The sequence below is a fragment of the Myxine glutinosa genome, chromosome 12, assembly GCF_964187855.1.
Source record: "Myxine glutinosa chromosome 12, kmMyxGlut1.1, whole genome shotgun sequence".
In the NCBI taxonomy this organism is placed as follows: domain Eukaryota; kingdom Metazoa; phylum Chordata; class Myxini; order Myxiniformes; family Myxinidae; genus Myxine; species Myxine glutinosa.
In genome coordinates this window covers 31,017,258-31,037,802 of record NC_136272.1, presented here as the reverse complement: position 1 = coordinate 31,037,802, position 20,545 = coordinate 31,017,258, and the positions used below count along the sequence as shown (strand labels likewise).

Sequence of the window (20,545 nt, the reverse complement as noted above, 5' to 3'; positions counted from 1 at the left end):
CTTGGAGGAACCTATCTTATTTAAACCTCAGACATTTAGTTTGGTTTGCTCTTTGTTGTTGAAGTGTGCGGCATCACCATGCCTAGATCAAAAGAGCTCTCTGAGGCCTTCAGAAAGAAGGTTATAGATGCCTACGAGTCTGGGAAGGGATTTAAAAAGATCTCCAAACAATTTGAAATCAATCATTCGACTGTCCGGAAGATCATCTACAAGTGGAGAAGATTCCAAACAACTGCCAACTTGTTCAGGCCTGGCCGCCCCAGCAAGTTCCGCCGAGAGCAGACCGCAAGATGCTGAAAGAAGTCTCGAAGAACCCCAGAATGTCATCACGGGACCTACAGGGAGCTCTTGCCACTGTTGATGTCAAAGTTCACGAGTCTACCATGAGAAAGAGGCTGCACAAATTTGATCTACATGGGAGGTGTGCCAGGAGAAAACATTTGCTGTCCAGAAAGAACATCAGGGCAAGACGAAAGTTTGCCAATGAATACCTTGGCAAAGACCAGCACTTCTGGAACAATGTGCTCTGGGCAGATGAGTCAAAGGTAGAGCTATTTGGCCACAGTACCAGAAGACATGTTTGGCAAAAACCAAAGACAGCATTTGACCACAAGAACCTGATACCAACTGTAAAGCATGGTGGTGGAAATATTATGGTTTGGGGCAGCTTTGCTGCATCAGGGCCTGGACAGCTCACCATCATAGAATCCACTATGAATTCTTCATTGTACCAGAGCGTGCTTGAGCATAATGTGAGGCCATCTGTCGGAAAGTTGAAGCTCAACCGAAGGTGGACCTTGCAACATGAAAATGACCCTAAACATACCAGTAAATCCACCAAGGAATGGCTGAAAAGAAAGAAATGGGGGGTTCTGCAATGGCCGTCAAAGCCCGGATCTAAATCCCATCGAGATGTGGGGGGATTTGAAACGAGCTGTGCATGCAAGAAACCCCTCAAACAATGCACAGCTGAAAGAATTCTGCATGGAGGAGTGGGCAAAAATTTCTCCGTCGATGTCAGAGACTGGTAGACAGTTATAAGAAACGCCGACTTGAGGTTGTTTCTGCCAAAGGGGGCAATACCACCTATTAGAGCCAAGGGTGTACTTACTTTTTCCACATGCGAAATTTGCATTTATGTTTATTTAAATTATACAATGGACTCCAAAATGTAAATGTTTCCTGATATTTGTTATATTATATCACCTTTATCTATCAATATTGTTGAAATGAAGATCAAATAGCTGTATGTTGAAATATGTTGAAAAAGTCAAAACTTTACATGGGGTGTACTTACTTTTCCACGTGACTGTATGTACCTGAGCTCAATTTGGAGTGTCATAGCAAAGGGGTTTTCTTTTTATTGAGTCAAGAAATTTCAGTTTTTAATTTTTAGTTATTTTGTAAAAAAAAAAATCCTCTAAAGGAAATTTCACTTTGACATTATGGGGTTTTATGTGTAGATCAGTGGCAATTTTTTAAATGTAATACCTATCAAATTCAGGCTTTAACAACAACATGCATTTTAAGGCCATGTTCCCTGCTAGAGCGGGGGTTAGCCTTGCGGTCCCCATGACGATCTTCTCCATTTTGCCCTATTTTCTGCATCTCTCCTTGTTAACCCCCTTGCCCGCATTTCTTCTTCCACCATCTTTAGCCAAGTCTTTCTCGGTCTTCCCCGTCCTCTACTTCCTTCTACATTAACTTCCATCACTCTTCTCAACCAGTCACTTTCATCCTTCCTCAATACATGACCAAACCATCTCAAACTGTTCCTCTTCACAGCATCAATCACAGGCAATATTCCCATCATCTTTCGCAATTCATCATTTGTCTTCCTCTCTCTCAACGATACTCCGCACATCCATCGAACCATTCGCATTTCCACCCTTTCCAGCCTTCGTTGCTGCTCTACGTTCATTACCCATGTCTCGCTCCCATAAATCATAACACTTCTCACACATGCAGCATACACCTTTCCCTTCAGCTTCAGCGACACTCTCCTCCTCATCAGCACGCCACTCAGTTCCCGAAACTTCTTCCATGCACATCTCACTCGAGCAACCGTTGCCGAGTCTGATCCACCTTCTCCATTCAGCATGTCTCCGAGGTAGCAAAATGTTTTCACACCTTCCAGCTTCACGCCGTCTCCAAGATCCAACTCAACATTTCCTCCATCTGCAGCTCCCTCTGTGCACACCTTACATTTGAATGTAGCTGCCACACTGGTTAATGACCCTCTCAGACCACTACATTTTTGATGAACCCACTCAGCACACATTGTACATTGAATGGAGTTCACTCCGACACCCTTCCTGCACACAGCACACGGCCACTTCCCAGTTCTTTCCACCTCACCACATGCTTTACCACTTGCCATCACCTTTGTCTTTCCGATATTCACCTTCAGACCTTTTGTCTCCATACATTCCTTCCACTTGTTCATCTTTTCCTTCAGTCCATCCATACTTTCTGTAATCAACACCAGATCATCTGCATACAACAACTCCCACGGTAAACCCTCCTTTACGGTCTGAGCCAGCACCTCCATCACAGCTACAAATAGTAGTGGACTTAGTACCGACCCCTGATGCACTTCCACCTTCACCTCAAACTCACCACTGTTCCAGTCCTTCGTCCTTACAGCTGTGCGTGCTCTTTTGTACATTGCCATCACTACTCTGATCAACCATTCCTCCACTCCTAACTTCCTCAATGCCCATGTCAATACTTTGCGTGGAACCCTATCGAATGCTTTCTCCAGATCAACAAACCCAAAAAACAACTTCTTCCTCTTATCCATGTACTTCTCCTGCAACTGCCTCACAATGAAAAGCGCATCTGTCGTTCCTCTTCCTGGCATAAATCCAAACTGCATTTCGTCGATCTTCACTTTCTTCCTTATCCTCCTCTCCAACACCCTTTCCAATACCTTCATTCCATGCTCCAATAACTTTATCGCTCGGTACGAGCCACACTCCAGAGGGTCACCTTTCCCCTTGTATAGAGGGACGAGGGTACTCAGTTCCCAATCCACTGGAATGCGGCCTTCTTTCACCACCAGATTACAGATCTCTGTCATTCTCTTCACACCCCAACTTCCTGCTGCCTTCAACATATCTCCCACAACTCCCGTCGGCCCTCCCGCTTTTCCACTCTTCATTGCTTTAATCGCTTCCTCAACTTCCTTCTCAGTTATCTTCTCTGCCGGTCCTAAAACTGGGTTACTCTCGATGTTGCCATCCCATTCATTCTCTGTATTCAACAGCATTTCCATATACGTATCTTTTCCATCTTCCTTTAATTCCATCTGGGTCGACAACAATTTGTCCCACTTCATCCTTCAAGCAACTCACCCCCATCACATCACACCTCTCTTTCGCTATGTGCTTTGCAATCCTGAATACTGCTTTCTGACCCTCTTCCGAATCCAAGCGTTCTCCGAACATTTTCCTACATGCCTCCTGCGCCTTTGCTACCTCTTTCTTTGCAGCCTTCCTGGCTGCCTTATAACTTTCATGCTCTGCTGTTTCTGCTCCCGTACCCTTCGCCTTCTGCCACTCTTTGAACTTCTTCCTCTTCTCGTCAATCCTCTTTCCAACCTCAACATCCCACCACCATGTTTCCGAGTGCCTCGGTGGTCCTTTTGTCCATCCACATACCTCACCAACGGCTCCCAACAGACTAGCTTTCATTGACATCCAACCACTTTCAAGCTCAACCACATCATCCTCTACCCTACTCAGCCTCTCTTTTAATGCCTCCCTTACTGTCACCTCTTTCAACCTCCACACCTTCATTCTCGGTTGGTACTTCACCCGCCGAGCTCTCCTCGCACCTTTCACCCTTATGTCGCAGACAACCAAGTGGTGCTGTGAAACAGCCTCCTCCCCCAGGATCACCTTTGTGTCCCGGAGGTGCCCCCTATCTCGCCGACGCACCATCAGGTAGTCAACGGTTGTCGTCGACCCACCTGACGTGTATGTAACAAGCTTATTGTCCTCTTTCTGGAACTGAGTATTACAAATCAACAAATCAGCTCCATCAGCAAACTCCAAAATCCTTTCACCTTCTCCATTTCTCACACCATATCCGTAACCCCCATGAACTCCCTCAAAACCATCCATACTCCTTCCCACATGTCCATTCAGGTCTCCTCCCACCACAACAACTTCCTCATCTTTCACGTTTTCCATCAGCTTCTCTATCGCACACCAGAACTTGTCCTTCTCTTCATCGCTTCGACCAACCTGCGGAGCATATCCCGAGATGACGTTCACCAAGAGCTTTCCAATCATCATTTTCACCATCATCAACCTATCACTCACTCTAGTCACACTCACCACACTGTCTACAAACTCCTCAGAAAACAGGACACCAACACCATTCACGCCCTCCGGGCACCCTTGCCACACAAACTTGTATTTCTGTCCCTGCCTACCCTTCACCATTCTCACACCACTTCCCTTCCATCTCGTCTCTTGCACACAACATATGTCCACTCTTCTTCTGACCAATACTTCCACCACTTCTCCTGATCTCCCTGTCATTGTCCCCACATTCCATGTCCCAAACCTCAGAAACCGATCTCCACTTCGGGCTGCACCCTGCCCATACGTACTTGCGATTGTCATGGTTCTCTTTTTGAGGCAATGTTTTTATGGCCGGATGCCCTTCCTGACGCCAACCCTCTTAGTCGGCTCTTACGACACGCAGGGATACGGTGTACCTATTCTGACCAGGGTACACACTGGGAAATGTTTAAACAAAATGTGAAAAAAGTCAAGGGGCATGAATAATTTCTGCAGGCACTGTACATACATACATACATACATACATACATACATACATACATACATACATACATACATACATACATACACACACTGACATACTGATGAGACAAACAAACTTAACACACCCACTGAGCCTGGGAGAAGTGATTTCACTGCCGTCACCTCTGGGGTTACTCTGGGTACCATCGACCTCATAACAATGGCGCCGCTTTTCTCAGTGCACTCAGAGGGGCATTTCCTCCTCCCCAAACTGATGGGTTTTCCATGCTCTGTGCTTTTAAATGCTGAACATCAAGCGAGGAAGCAGCCTTTACCATTTTTAAAGTCTTTGGTATGAATCATGTCAAATTTGGATGGGTGTTTTTGAGGAGACACCATCTCCTTACTGGATGATCGTTGGCTCCCTTCAGGAGCTCATCTGCCCTTTGTCAATATTGTTTTTAGTTCTGGCAGGGTGTCGGTCACCTTCCCCACTAGCAAAACCAGTGAGATGTCGTTTTAGTCGCTGACGACCACAACCAACTGTGCAGCAGGTAGCACTGGGTTACATATTACCAGTGGCAGTCCCAAAAGATTGACCTGTCTTGACGAAGTCCCAAAAGATTAAGGAGAACCAAAGAGCTCTTTATATGATAAATGAAGAGCTCTTTGGTTTTATTTCGAAGCTGTTGGTTAAACGTAGAAGACATCTCAGGGTTGCTGCTACTGCCGTAAAAACGACCGTTTTCAATCGTCCATACATTATATGCAATCAGTTGATGAAGCATGTTGCACGCAAAACAAAGGACAAGACCAGAACTGAAAGACAAAAAGACGCTAGTGCATGCGTATAATTTAATGACTGGTCGAATTTGGTAGCACATATTGCAACGGATATCCTCATGATTCTACACGTCGCAGCTGGTGACCACATTGTGGTCATTTTTCTCTTGTTACTTGCAAAATCGAAGATTTTTCAAGTATATTGGTCGGTTGCGTTTGTGGTTCTGTCTGTCTGTCTGTCTGTCTGTTTGTTTGGCACCGGCCTACAGGTCACAATTCTAAACCGATCGTCATGAAACTTCACCAAGTTGTATAGGTCGTCCGAATTGAGAAGCCTATTGTTTTTGGGGTCAAAAGGTCAAAAGGTCAACATAGGCCAAAGGTCACCAACTTTGCCGAATTTCTAAAATCCTCAATTTTCATCCGATTGACTTGAAATTTGAAGAGGACTTGCATATCTGGTCACTGAATTCAACCACCAAGTATATTTGAGGTCAACATAGGCCAAAAGGTCAACATAGGCCAAATTTCTAAAATCCTCAATTTTCATCCGATTGAATTGAAATTTGAAGAGAACTTGCATATCTGGTCACTGAATTCAACCACCAAGTATTTTTGAGGTCAACGTAGGCCAAAAGGTCAACATAGGCCGAATTTCTAAAATCCTCAATTTTCATCCGATTGAATTGAAATTTGAAGAGAACTTGCATATCTGGTCACTGAATTCAACCACCAAGTATTTTTGAGGTCAACCTAGGCCAAAAGGTCAACATAGGCCGAATTTCTAAAATCACCAATTTTCATTTGATTGACTTGGAATTCTAAGAGGACTTGCATATCTGGTCACTGAATTCAACCACCAAGTATTTTTGAGGTCAACGTAGGCCAAAAGGTCAACATAGGCCAAATTTCTAAAATCCTCAATTTTCATCCGATTGAATTGAAATTTGAAGAGAACTTGCATATCTGGTCACTGAATTCAACCACCAAGTATTTTTGAGGTCAACGTAGGCCAAAAGGTCAACATAGGCCGAATTTCTAAAATCACCAATTTTCATTTGATTGACTTGGAATTCTAAGAGGATTTACATATATGGTCACTGAATTCAACCACCAACTATTTTTGAGGTCAACATAGGCCAAGTTTTTTAAATCCTCAATTTTCATCTGATTGACTTGAAAATTGAACAGCATTTGCACATTGTGTCACTAAATAGGGAAACTAACTATTTTTAAGGTCAAAAGGTCAAAGGTCAACTCAAGGTCAACCTTACAAAATCATTTTTCATCTGAAAAATCGTCACTTCTCTTCCTGTTGTCCCGAGCTTTGATCAAGATTGTCAATTTAAATCTTGATGAAATGGACAATTTGCTGTATCAATGGAATATTTTTTCTTGGGGGTGGGGGGGTGGATTTTGCAAGTATCGTGCTCCGCATGACGTCTTCTTGTTTGTTTGTTTGTGAACAAGATATCTCAAAAAGTTGTGGACGGATTCAGACGAATCTTGGTGGACAGGTTGTGTGTATGACAAGGAAGAATCGATTCCATTTTGGTGAAGATCCAGATCTGGCTCGTATAATTTTTTAAGTGATTGTTCACCATTGGGAGATAGGGCCAAAAACGACATATAGCAGAATATCTCAAAAAGTTATGGACGGATGGTTTTGATTAAATTTTATTCTGTATTGTGATTTTTCTGGTGTACTCTGGTTTTAACATGAATAATAAGACGAGTGTCATTTTCTCGTACTTTGACTTAGAAATCATGCCGGCCACACGTGCAAAGAGAATGAGAATTTTTGTTTTTCATGTTCAAGATGCAAAGTGCAAACATGTGCAAAGGCCCCACATGGCCACACATGTGCAAAGAGGAATGAGAATTTTTTTTTCATTCTGTCTGACTGCCTGACAATCATACAAAATTAATAATCATTCCAGACATACAACTTAGTTTTAAGGGTGTTATAAAGGACATGACTAATGTGACATGTTAGATAGTGTACTTTAATAGACACTGGGTAAAATGGTGGTAAAACCTGGAATTATTTTTTATTTATACGTTTTAAAAACTTTATTCGAATGTAAATCATGCTTGCAGACTGTAGAATACAATAATACTTCCAAGAACCTCCAGTTTTTCAGTACTTCAATTTAAATAAAGGTTTAATTGGGTTGTGTATAAGGGTACTGTTCAGGAATGCTTCTGGACTACTTCAATAGCACTAAACGTTGGGATTTTTTATATTTTTTTTAACGATCCTTAAAATCATTATTTTATTAAAAGTGAAGTTACACAGTGTGGGGTATCGTGTTCTATGAACTCGAGTTGATGATTGTGATGAGCTTAGACGAGTTGTTGAAATGGTTAAGTGCACTTTACAAATTCCTGTACCAAACGTGGTAAAATGGCATTCTGGAAGATTATGAAGATGTTACAATTCTACATTATATATATATATATATATATATATATATATATATATTCTCAATTGTTTGCATTTAGTCCGAGAGTGAACATCTGTTCAACCTGCTTCTTGGCCTGAGACATGTCTATAATGTAAACCAAACAGAAGTAGTTTTTAAAGCCTGTTTCTGTCAGCCTTTGTACCGTATTTTATTTAATTATTTATTTTTTCAGGGTTTGGTCAGGTTCATCTTTACTTGTTCCTGATGAGACAGTAAAGGGAATGTGGGGGTGTGTCATGGGTGTGGTTGAGGAGGATGAAATGAGTTTTGTCGTTGGCTCCGGAAATGAAGGTGCTGCGCTGTATGAAATTTCTTGGAGCCAGCCAAGCATGTACAGTGAAAGGGAGACAAAGATTAAGGAGTAGCTTTCACTTGCTTTTTGAGGTCAGTTTGCTTGTTAATACAACACCCTAGTTCATCGTGGCCCTGTAAGGGATTGAACTTGGCCTAGTCAGCTTGGAGGCTCTATCACAGGGTCATTTTTCTCATCTTTCCTGATTATTCATCAATATGTAAACCCTACTCTGTGATAAATTGGTTCTCTTCATAATCCTAAACAAGTTTCAATAATGCTTCCATGCAAGTCTCTCTTTTTCACTGTAAGCCCACTGGACCTGTATACGATTTCTTTGTAATCCAGGCGAACTTACCATCTAGGTTTATTTGTGCTTTGTAATAAGTGGGAGGTAATTTGCACTCACTTGTTGGCTGTGAGTGATGCTTGGCGCCTGGACATTAATGTGTTTGTCTTGATGAAAGGAAAGTTTGTCACAAGTTTGTTTGTGTGTTCATTTATTTTTGCGACCTTAAAAAAAAAAAAATCACACCAATGTCTGAAGGAAGTGGTTCAATTTGGCATTTTAAATATGAACTAAGCAAAGCCTAGAAACAAACGAAACCCTTCAGAACCCTCCAGGATTACCCTTTAGAATTACCCTTTAGAATTACGCTTTAGTATTACCCTTTAGAATTGCCCTTTAGATTTCCCCATTAGGATTACCCTTTAGGATTACCCTTTAAGATTACCCTTTAGAACCTTTTAAAATTACCCTTTAAGATTACCCTTTAGAATTAAACATGGTGGGTTAGAAGGTTCTTCTTCATTTTTTGGTGGACGGATATAGCCAAATATTGAAATGGCTTCACCACTCAAAATCTTGTATTTTAAGACCAGCTTAGCCTTGTCGTGTTCTGAAAAAAATGTTTCGAGCAAAAGGCGATGGGCACATTGAGATTTGCATATAAATTAGTCATTTTGGGACAAATAAAGGTGGATAAGAAAATTGAAGTACTCGTGGAATCTCTTTGAAATACTTCGCTTTGTTTTTGAAGTCTGGACGTTATCTGTTCACCATTCTCCATCTCTTCCTGGCACAATGCAGGCCTTCTGATTGTGGAAAAAGAGAAACGAGGTTGCTTTTAAAACTACCTTTTAAACAGCTTCCACTGGAATGTTTTTTTTTTTTTTTTTTTTTTTTTTGTAGTATACTGAATCGAGGCTCGTGAAAGAGCTGGCATTTACTTCACAAACAAATCAACCAGACAAACAAAATATATAAAAAGAGGGAGCGGAAGACAAGATGGGGAGAGAAGGGGAAGCACACAACCACAACATTCGAGAGCAGGGAGAAGTGTGGGAGGGAGAGGGCTTGGGGGGAGGAGGCGTGGGAAAGGGGGGGGGGGGTGGGAGAAGTATAAAACACAAGGACACCAAGGACTTCCAGGACAGAAGTTGGAGAAGTATAAAACACAAGGACACCAAGGACTTCCAGGACAGAAGTTGGACAGATGTTGATGATGATGAAGAAGATGTACTGTATTTTCCTTGTTCCTAATGGCATCAAGTTTGTATATGGGTGATCGTAGATATGCTGTTCTTTGTTTGTTTTGTTTGGTCTTGGAAAAAATTAAAACGATAGCAAAGTCGATGGCATGCCATCGCAAATCCCCATGCTTACCATCTAAAGCAAGGTTGAAAGATGGCAAAGCGTTTCACCAGGGATGACCCAAATTTTGACTTAAAAAGAAATCTTCTGTTTTGACCCGTTACCCTAAGTCGCCACCTCTGGGGCATGAACCAGGGGTCAAATCCAAAAAATCATTCCATATTTCATGCATCCCCCAATGTTGATTGCATAAAAAAAGTTTCATTAAAATGTGCCCATAGCTGCATTTTTTTTGTGGTATTTAGCAGTGTATACAGTATACAGTATGTAACACCACATTTTCCCTTTCCTTTCAAAACAGTTTTCCTTTTTCTGGCAATGTGGTGAATGGCTTACAGGTGCTGCCGACCAAATCTGTTGCATAATGTTTTGTGGTAAGGAAGTCAAACTACTTATCAGGCTTCAAAATATCACCCGAGAAAGTCCTTGACCAGGTGTCATGGCTTGGGAATACAAACTGAAGGCCTCCCTCTCCCAACCCTTCTTTAGAACCGAAAATGATCATTTATAGAGATAGAGTTATAGTAGACTATGGTTAGTAGGGGAAATAACTATAGTTAGTGGATCAGACTTGGCAATGGTTGCTAGAGTGAGATGTGCATGGAAGAAGTTTCGGGAACTGAGTGGCGTGCTGACGAGGAAGGGAGTGTCGTTGAAGCTGAAGGGAAAGGTGTATGCTGCATGTGTGAGAAGTGTTATGATTTATGGGAGCGAGACATGGGTAATGAATGTAGAGCAGCAACGAAGGCTGGAAAGGGTGGAAATGCGAATGGTTCGGTGGATGTGCGGAGTATCGTTGAGAGAGAGGAAGACAAATGCTGAATTGTGAAAAATGATGGGAATAGAGCCTGTGATGGATGCTGTGACGAGAAACAGGTTGAGATGGTTTGGTCACGTGTTGAGGAAGGATGAAAGTGACTGGTTGAGAAGAGTGATGGAAATGAATGTAAAAGGAAGTAGAGGACGGGCGAAGACCGAGAAAGACTTGGCTAAAGGTGGTGGAAGAAGAAATGCAGGCAAGGGGGTTAACAAGGGGAGATGCAGAAAATAGGGCAAGATGGAGAAGATTGTCATGGGGACTGCAAGGATCTAGCAGGGAAACTGGCCTTAAAATGTCTGTTGTTGTTGTTGTTGTTGTTGTTGTTGTTGTTGTTGTTGTACTTGGTAGGGGAAATGAAGAATATTGAGAATCAATAAGTCCATCCTCTTTCATTCAACCGACAACATTGATTTGGTTTAAATTAAATGTTATTTGATTCAATATGATATGATCTAATTTGGAGGTTCAGTGGAAGGAGATTGATTAGTCCTCAGCCCTGGAAAGGCTGAGGAATGTTTTATTATTTATTTATTTATTTCTATCCCCACACTTTATATTATGTGTGAATTGTAACTCGTCCTGTGTGTCTGTCTGTCTGTCACGCTATCTCCAACAACAACAACATGCATTTTAAGGCCATTTTCCCTGCTAGAGCGGGGGTTAGCCTCACGCTATCTCCAAAAGACCTAAACGGTTTTTCAGAAATTCACCAATCCTTGGTAGTTATGATCACCACGTGGCAAGGTGCGAGAGCAGTGTGTGTCATTTTGGGGTTGTGGGTTGTTGAGTCAAAAGGTCAAATACCAAACAATGTAATGAGCACATTTTAAAACTTTTTTTTTTAAATGACATTTGGTGTATGCAATCAACATTGGGGTGCGCATGAAATATGTAGCAATATTTTGTCTTTAACCTCCCTCAGTAAATGCCCCAGGAGGGACATCGGATCACATGGGTAAAAACAAGACTTTTACGCAAAATTAGATATTTGGTCATTCCTGGTGGAACATTTTGCCAAATTTCAACTTTGCTTTAGGTGGGAAGTGTGGGGATTTGCAATGTCGTGCCATCGACTTTGCTGTAGTTTCCACTTTGATATTGTTTTTCTTTTAATGTTGTATCCTTTTATTTACTTGTTTTAAACTGCTCTCTATTCCTGTCTACCGTATCGATGGCTAATTATGGAGATGTTCTTGAGTGCTGTGCCATAACCAAAATGATGCTTTGCTTACAGTCAAAATATTATTTGTCTCACATGTCTGCTACATGTTCTTCTGCCGTCTCATTTTGGGTACCATACAATGTTGAATTCCGTAATACTTTTATGTGGTATAAAATGTTTCTCTTTCAATGTTTTCAGCATTTCCATGTTGCATTGTAACATGGCGATGGTGAAAAAGAGATCGATATCCATGATCTAACATTTTAACGTGTTTTGACTGTCATTTAGGCAATTAAGTACGAAGTAAAGGCCAAAACTTGACATGTGACCAGCTTGTGGGTAGAGTTCCTCATAGCAAACAAAAACTTTATTCTCATCTTTGTTCCACAAACAAATTCCTTTAACATATTGAATCCACCATTGTCCATTTGAATGCTTGTGCTCCCCCACTTGTTATGCATGCCTGGTGGAAGCCTGATCGCATGGTGTGCATTTCCAGCAGAGGCTTGACAGCATGTGCTCTACATGTTTCCTGTGTGCGGTTCAGATAGCAAAGATGCGGCAACAGCTGCAACGCACCAAGCAGGGAGGGAAGCATGGCGCCGACCGGGAGCCACCGCAGTCGCCCATGCACCGAGCCCCACCACCTAGCGTCCAGCAGCAGGTAAGCTCCACCAAGTCGCTTCCCTTGCTGTCGCATCTCATCTGCACTACATCTCTTGCCACAGGCCTCTACATTGTTATATGAACCCTCTGTAAGCACTCTTTCATCAGAGCATCAATGTTTTCATTCCATGTTAAAGTTCAAATTTTTCACATTTTAAATGAACAATGACTTGTGTTGCATAACACACACGTGATACACATCAACTTTGGCTGCAATTTATCCACCAAACAACTACTCCATTAAACGAGTGAAGGATGCATGACTGATGTGGGTGAACGTGAATGACCAATGCTTCATCTGTGTCATCACTTTGCCGTTCAGGCCTCTTTAATGAAGCTGATTGCCTGAAAATTAAGTGCCAATCCAGCAGGAATCGATTTTGAGATTTTGTTCATGCCCCGCGTGGTACATGTAATATTATTCTTCCTTGTAATGCACCGGGCGAGTGTCTCCTTGGACTGCTTAATATGTTCAAGTTAGTTTCAAAGTCATTGATTGAATTCATATTTAATTTCTTTTTAAATATTTGAGAAAAATATCTGAGAAAAATGGTACCGGTACGTGCTGCTTACGTGCTTGACGTTCAGCATTTAATGGAACAGAGCACAGACATTCCCCCATCGGCTGGCATCCATGGGGAGGAGGAAATTCCTGTTGAGGAAGTGACCCACTGAATGCGGTGAGAAAGGTGGCACCATTGTTATGATGTCACTGGTACCCAGAGTACCCCGGGAAGTGACGGCATTGACAGCACTTCCGCCAAGACCAGTGGGTGTGTTAAGTGTTTGTCTCGTCAACTGGTGCGTTTGTGTCGGTGTCTATGTCTGTGTCTGTGTCAGCTCAGTTATGGGCTCAGACAATGTATTTTTCAGCTTTTCTTTATCTTTTCAGTTTCCAATATTCCCATTTTACGAAGTTCCAAATTTCCAAAGCTTTCCAATATCAGCTTCTTTGGTTAATTTGCAGTTTTCTATGCGTCAGAAAACAAAAATGTTCCACACCTAAAATTTATTATCTGTAAGTACCTGCTTTACATGTACCTGCTTTCAGATTGTGTGAGCAGCAGGTATTTAAGTTGGTTTGAACATGTCTTGAATGCGATTATTTGCCACAGCTAAATGCAAAATAATGTAATTTCTTTTCAAACTTCCAATTTGTAGGCATTGCCCTCCATTTTGAACAAGGGTTCTTCTTATCTCCTGATATGTCCATTTCAATAGGCTCTTTATAATGGGCAGGATCCCATATAAAGGGGTTCAGCATCATTCCGAGACACAGGGCAGATCTACCCAAGTACAGACTGGTTGGCCTGCCTCCAACCATAAGTAAAGTAATTGAATCCATAATTGCTGATGGCATCAAGAAGCAACGTGCTAATCCACCGATTCACTTCTGGGAATCATCCCTTTGAAGATCTCAACATTGAACTCTGATGCCTCAGCATGGGGTACCTTTTTTTTTTTTTTGTATACTGAATCGAGGCTCGTGAAAGAGCTAACATCTATTTCACAAACAAATCAACCAGACAAACAAAACACACAAAAAGAGGGAGCGGAAGACAAGATGGGGAGAGAAGGGGAAGCACACAACCACAACATTTAAGAGCAGGGACATCGGGAGATCTGTGGGAGGGACTTCCTTTTTTCTTTTTTCTTTTAAGGTGGCTTACAAAGCCAGGCAGACTGGGCCCATTAATAGTCGGGTTGTGCACTTCATCGGAAACCTTTGAACCCATTCCAGCTTTAAAAGTATTTATTCATATTGCAATGGAGTTTAGCTCTTAGCTGTGAGCCAGCGCTCCTGAATCCCAACTTGCGGATCTTCTAACAATCCAAATCTGAGAATCTTTTCACCACTCATTGAAAGCCGAAAGCACAGGGCTTGCTGGTCCGTTATTGCAGACAGGTTCGGAGCCTTCTGGTCTTTCTCTCACCGCACGTCTTATCTTGTACTCTGACATCTCGACCATTAGTTATCCTCCTTCATTCGTATGCAGCACTCGGCTGCTGGGTGGATGCCGTTGATGCAATGCCCTCTCTGCTGGTTAGAGCAGGAATTTGGGACACCATGGAATCTTTAACGAATGCTGGCAGACGGGATTCCCGTTCACGTTCATCCAAGGGGCGGCACACACGTTGATAAAACCACCGGCATGATCGTTTATAGCTGGGTCGGGATTCAATCCCAGACTAGACAGCTTAGTGTGCATACGTCTAGGCCATCCTGTCGGCCTACTCTTCTCCTACCCTACCAGGATGAATGCGTTATTCTGCTAACCCACTTCTTAACATTCCAAAGCCAGGACACTGCACTTTTTTTTTCCTGCATGTGGAATTGCTTACTGTACGTATTATTCTCTCTTGCTTGAAAGTTGCATCTCACTGGCATCACATTTCATTTCCTGTTCTTATCCATTGTCTTTCATTGAAGCCATCCTTCTGGATGCAGGCCTGTACAGTCCTCTTGGTGCAGTCAGTTCTTTTAAAATATATATATAATTATTACTTGCAAAATCGAAGATTTTTCAAATATATTGGTCGTTTGCGTTTGTGGTTCCGTCTGTTTGTTTGTCACCGGCCTACAGGTCACAATTCCAAACCGATCGTCACAAAACTTTACCAAGTCGTATAGAGTCGTCCCAATTGAGAAGCCCATTGATTTTAATGTCAAAGGTCATCTGGAGGTTAAATTTTTTAAATCGCCATTTTAAATCAGATTGACTTGAAAATTGAATAGCATTTGTATATCGCGTCACTAAATTGGGAAATGAAGTATTTTTTGAGGTCAAAGGTCAACTCGAGGTCAAATTTTTTACATCGATTTTCATCTAAAAAGCCGTCATTTCTCAACCGATTGACTTGAAAATTGAACAGCATTTGCATATTGAGTCACTAAATTTGGAAACATACTATTTTTGAGGTCAAAAGGTCAAAGGTCAACTCAAGGTCAAACCTCCAAAATCATCACTTTTCATCTGAAAACTGTCAATTTTCATCTGATTTACTTGAAAATTGAACAGCATTTGCACATTGAGTCACTAAATAGGGAAACCAACTATTTTTGAGGTCAAAAGTCAACTCGAGGTCAACCTTCCAAAATCATCATTTTTCATCTGAAAAATCGTCACTTTTCTTCCTATTGACCCGAGCTTTGATCAAGATTGTCAATTTTAATCTTAATGAAATGGACAATTTGCTGTATCAATGGAAAAAAAATTCTAGGGGAGGGGGTGGGGGGGCGGATTTTGCAAGTATCGTGCTCCACATGACGTCTTGTTTATTTTATTTTTGCTATAACCCTGTTTTGTACACCTGCCTTTTCCTCCCAATCATGGTTTGACCTACACATGCCCAACAGGCATGATCCCAACCACCGTTCTCCACTGTTTGTAATCTCAGCATGTCATTTGACTCTTCCTTGAGCTTCAACTCTGTATTGAAAAAGAAACATTGAGTTGTAACAATAACAAAAAAACAGGCCCAACCCAACAAAAACTGCCCCAAGGTGAGTTGCAGGTTTTTGTTCAAACGACTTGATTCAGATTAGTAATGCCTGTCAACTTTAACTTTTTCTTCCGCTTCATAACGCCCAATCATTCCTGCCAACATTTTCAAAGGTTTAAGGTGAACAGCAAAGAAGTACAAGACGTACTTGAAAAGGTTAGGTCCAAAAGTTTAGGGCCTCACCACATACAAGGCTTTCATCCACAGCTCAATGGAATACTGTTCCCCCCTCTGGGCCGGTGCTCCTGCCTCACACCTAGCTCGGCTTCACGCTGTTGAAACCAAAGCTTTCAGAATCATTGGAATCTCCTGCGATGAAGCTAACTCCGAGGGCCTTTCACTCACTCACTCACCGCAGGCAGGTTGGTGGTCTTTCTGTCTTCTACCGACTCCTCTCCGGCCTTGCTCCCCCAGCTCTCTCTGTGCTCTGTCCCCCTAATATTCCTTCAGGTCGCACAAGATCTGCCTGCACAACCCTCTTATGGTTAAACTGCCAAAATCGAGGCTCTCTGCTCACCTTCACTCTTTCAGTCCCCTTTTCTCCCACCTCTGGAACAAACTCCCCCACTCCCTTCAATCCCACTCCTCCCTCCAGGTATTTAAAACAGCTGTTCACCACCATCTCTTATCTTCCCCCATCCAAAACCGTGATCTTTTCTACCCCCGCTAATTCACCCCAGATACACTTTTTTTTGAAATTCCAACTTCTTTCCAGGAAGTCCTTGCAGTGTTCATGTTTTATACTCTCCCACCTCCTCCCAAGCCCTCCCCCTCCCACATTTCTCCCGATGTCCCTGCTCTCAAATGTTGTGTTTGTGTCCTTCCCCCTCTCTCCCCATCTTGTCTACCGCTCCCCTTATTTTTTGTGTTTTATGTGTCGGTTTGACCTTTTGTGTGATTAATGTTAGCTCTTTCACGAGCCTCGATCTTGTATACAAGAAAAAAAAGAAGAAAAAAAAGTGCAATTGATTATTGCAACAATTTTTTTTGGTGAATCCTAATCTTTTTGGGATGTATATATTATATGCTTGATGAGTCAGAGCAACAACAAACAGGGAAAAAAGTTGTAAATTATCCAACAAATCTTAACCAACAAAGAAAAAAGTTGAAAATACAACTTTTTATTGTCATCACTCATCATATATATATTTTTTTATTTTCAAATTTTTCATTGTAAATTAAGTAATTTTTGAGATGTGCGTAAAGCAATTGATGTTCTCGATGCACCTGCAAGAGCTGATGCATTATTCCGATGCATTGTTGCATCGTTTCAAAACCCTCGACTACAGTTGCCTTAATTTATTTATTCCTGCTCTCTTTGTTTTGCTGTTTTTAACTTGCTGTGTTGCTCTAAGTAGTTGCTAGTGGACCACTCGTCGAGAGTTGTGGGCCATGTTGACAAGAAAGCATTGGTTTTCGACCAGTAGTTTTACCAGAGTGCCTTTACAATGCAAGTGTAATTTACTCGTCTGGGTGTTTTTCTGCTTGCATTTCCTCCCACACCCACGTCTCTTACCCCACCTACTTTTACCGATTGACATTGATCATGTTGACTTCGCATCCCCGAGGGGAGGGAGAGGATAGCTATTATCAGACTTGTGATCAGTTGTGATGTTGTTGTAAGGAGTTTTCGAATGGCATTTCTGATTGCAACCTTGATTTTGCTTTTTTTTTTGGAATGAGATGGCTTCCAGCATGTCTCCCGCTGACCCCCTCCAACCTCCAACCTCCACTCATCACACCAACTCTCATCTTCCATGTTCTTCCTTTCACTGATTTGTCATTGAAAGCTCATCGAAAATGCCCTCGAGCATTGTGTGCTTGTGCTGTGCATGTCTCGGTGCGTTTGTACAACTTTTTCACCAGTTTTTTAAAGAAATCTCGGCTCTCTGCTCACCTTCACTCTTTCATTCCCCTTTTCTCCCACCTCTGGAACAAACTCCCCCACTCCCTTCAATCCCACTCCTCCCTCCAGGTCTTTAAAACAGCTGTTCACCACCATCTCTTATCTTCCCCCATCCAAAACCTTGATCTTTTCTACCCCCGCTAATTCACCTCAGATACACTTTTTTGTTTTTGAAATTCCATCTTCTTTCCTGGAAGTCCTTGCAGTGTTCATGTTTTATACCTCTCCCACCTCCCCCCAAGCCCTCCCCCTCCCACATTTCTCCCGATGTCCCTGCTCTCAAATGTTGTGTTTGTGTCCTTCCCCCTCTCTCCCCATCTTGTCTACCGCTCCCCTTATTTTTTGTGTTTCATGTGTCGGTTTGACTTTTTGTGTGATTAATGTTAGCTCTTTCACGAGCCTCGATCTTGTATACAAAAAAAAGAAAGAAAAAAAAAGTCTGCAGCCTTTAAATACATGAGTATTTGATATCTGGGTCTTATTAACCCTAGCCCCATAGGTGTGGGTCAAATGTCAGCTAGGTCAAACCTCCATTCCAAAATCCCACTTTTCTCTCGTTGTCGTTCGCATAGGTGTGGGTCAAATGTCAGCTAGGTCAAACCTCCATTCCAAAATCCCACTTTTCTCTCGTCCGTAGAATCAACTCCTTGACATCTCGTGCTCTTCTCTCTCTCTTTCGTCCTACGAGACTGCTGCCCCTATGGTCATATCACAGTATCTCCCACACCCCTTCCGGAGCTTTCTAAACTTGCTGACTCTAACCTTTTGTCTTTCTGGTTACGCCCCTTCTCATCCTGTAATGCAGCTATGCAGTCTTTCTTTTTTCTCCACCTGTTCTGCTGTGCCCTCCTGTTGACCCACCAGCCTTTGCCATTCCGTTCTTCTACGAGCCTTGATTTCTGGAAAAATATACAAAAGATTTCACCTCATAGCAACCATCATTACTTCTTGGGAATTTTTTAGAAGTTTTAACTGATGAGGGCGGGATAATGGGAGATGGGACGATCATTCGAGACTGCGCTGCTTTCTTTGTTTCAGAGTAAGAGAGGAGTGAGATTTGGGGTTTAAATGGGTCCAATTAAACTCGGAACATGATCGTTATCTTTAAATGGGTCCATCCATAAAGCTTTTCCTTTTTCTTTTTGTCTGCAGTGTTGAAGCTTGTGGAGGAGGTAGAACACAAAACGGACCATGACCTAACAGAACGACAATAGCAGTAGAAAGAGGATAGGTGGTAGGAGGGGGACACCAAGCAGCAGGGTTGAGGGATAAAATGGAGGGAGACTTGGAGGGATAAGGGATGTGAAGAATGAGAGCGAAGGGAGGACACTGGGGAGGGGGGGGGGGCGGTTGGGAGTGGCAAGATGGATATACAGCCGCAAAGTATCAGTCAGAGGTAGAAGGATAAACTAGACACCCAGAAAGAGGTGGGTTTGCGGAGGTTTTAAGGTGGGGGTGGGAGGGGTAAGAAAATATCATGGTTGTGGATGTTGGAGATGATGATCAGCTGTCTTAAAGCCCTGGATAGAAGCGTGAGATTGAAGAGACTTGAGGAAGTTGGTTCCACAGGTGTGTGTGTGTGGGGGGCGGAATAAGGAGCTAATGTAACAAGTGTGTGTGGAATTTGCGAGTTTCACCAGAAGGGGGTTACTGACAGACTGTGAAGGCCTGCAGAAACCTGGATGGAATGGGGGACAAAGCACGGAAAGAGCAAAGGGTGCAAGACCAAAAATAAGGTGGTGGAAGACAGAGATCACCATCTGTGATGTGAAAGTGATAGGCCCAGAGACTCGGTTTCATCATGGGAGAAGCCTCAACTGAACCCATTTTAAATGGGTACAGTTAAACTCGGACATGACCATTGGCTTTGTTAGATCTCGCTCTGCCTTTCAGTTTGCTCATGTGCGTTTCCACTCGAGCAAAGAGCCTGTGTTTTGGATTTCATGTTTGGCAGCAAGGCTGTGAATATTGCCAAAATAGTGGCAAGAAGACAAAAAAAAGAGTACTATCATATGGTGTGTGCTCTCATTTTCTGGCCTGGCTGCAAAAGATGGCTTTCTTTATCTGCCAGATGTCCTGAAAGTTGGTGAAAATTTACAAATGTTTAAGACAATATCCCTCAACAATTCTCCAACAATTGTTTGAGCAAAAAAGGGAATTGTTGCACCATTGGCTCGATGTGAGGTTCTGTGCATTTGGCTGAAGGAAACAGGCAAAACCGCATGTCGGTTAGTGATTTTGCAAGATTATAATGTTTTGTCCAACATGTATGGAGTTGGGTGTTTGTGTTTGTGAGAGGCGAGATCTGGATTGAAGTTATTCTTGAAATGCGTGGGCTGAGTAGAGCTCAGAGGCAGGATACTCGCCTTTGAGTTGTCACGTCTGGCCTGTATTACCAGGCTGAATATGAAGTAACATACTATTGTTTTATAGGCAGGGTGTCGCATCATCAGTGAGAGATATTAAGCCCAGTGTCCCATGTGCGAGCATTTTCTTATGGGCATTCCAAGATCCC

At 42.4% G+C, this 20,545-nt stretch overlaps 1 protein-coding gene across 1 annotated transcript in view; it reads left to right on the top strand.

Annotated features, from left to right (window-relative positions):
- LOC137438002 (protein FAM117B) overlaps positions 1 to 20,545 on the top strand; it is a 162,015-nt gene that overhangs the window by 92,900 nt on the left and 48,570 nt on the right. Inside the window, exon 4 of the mRNA XM_068132842.2 lies at positions 12,502 to 12,618. Within this exon, the coding sequence (XP_067988943.1) occupies positions 12,502 to 12,618 (117 nt within the window). The remainder of the gene's footprint in view (positions 1 to 12,501; positions 12,619 to 20,545) is intronic.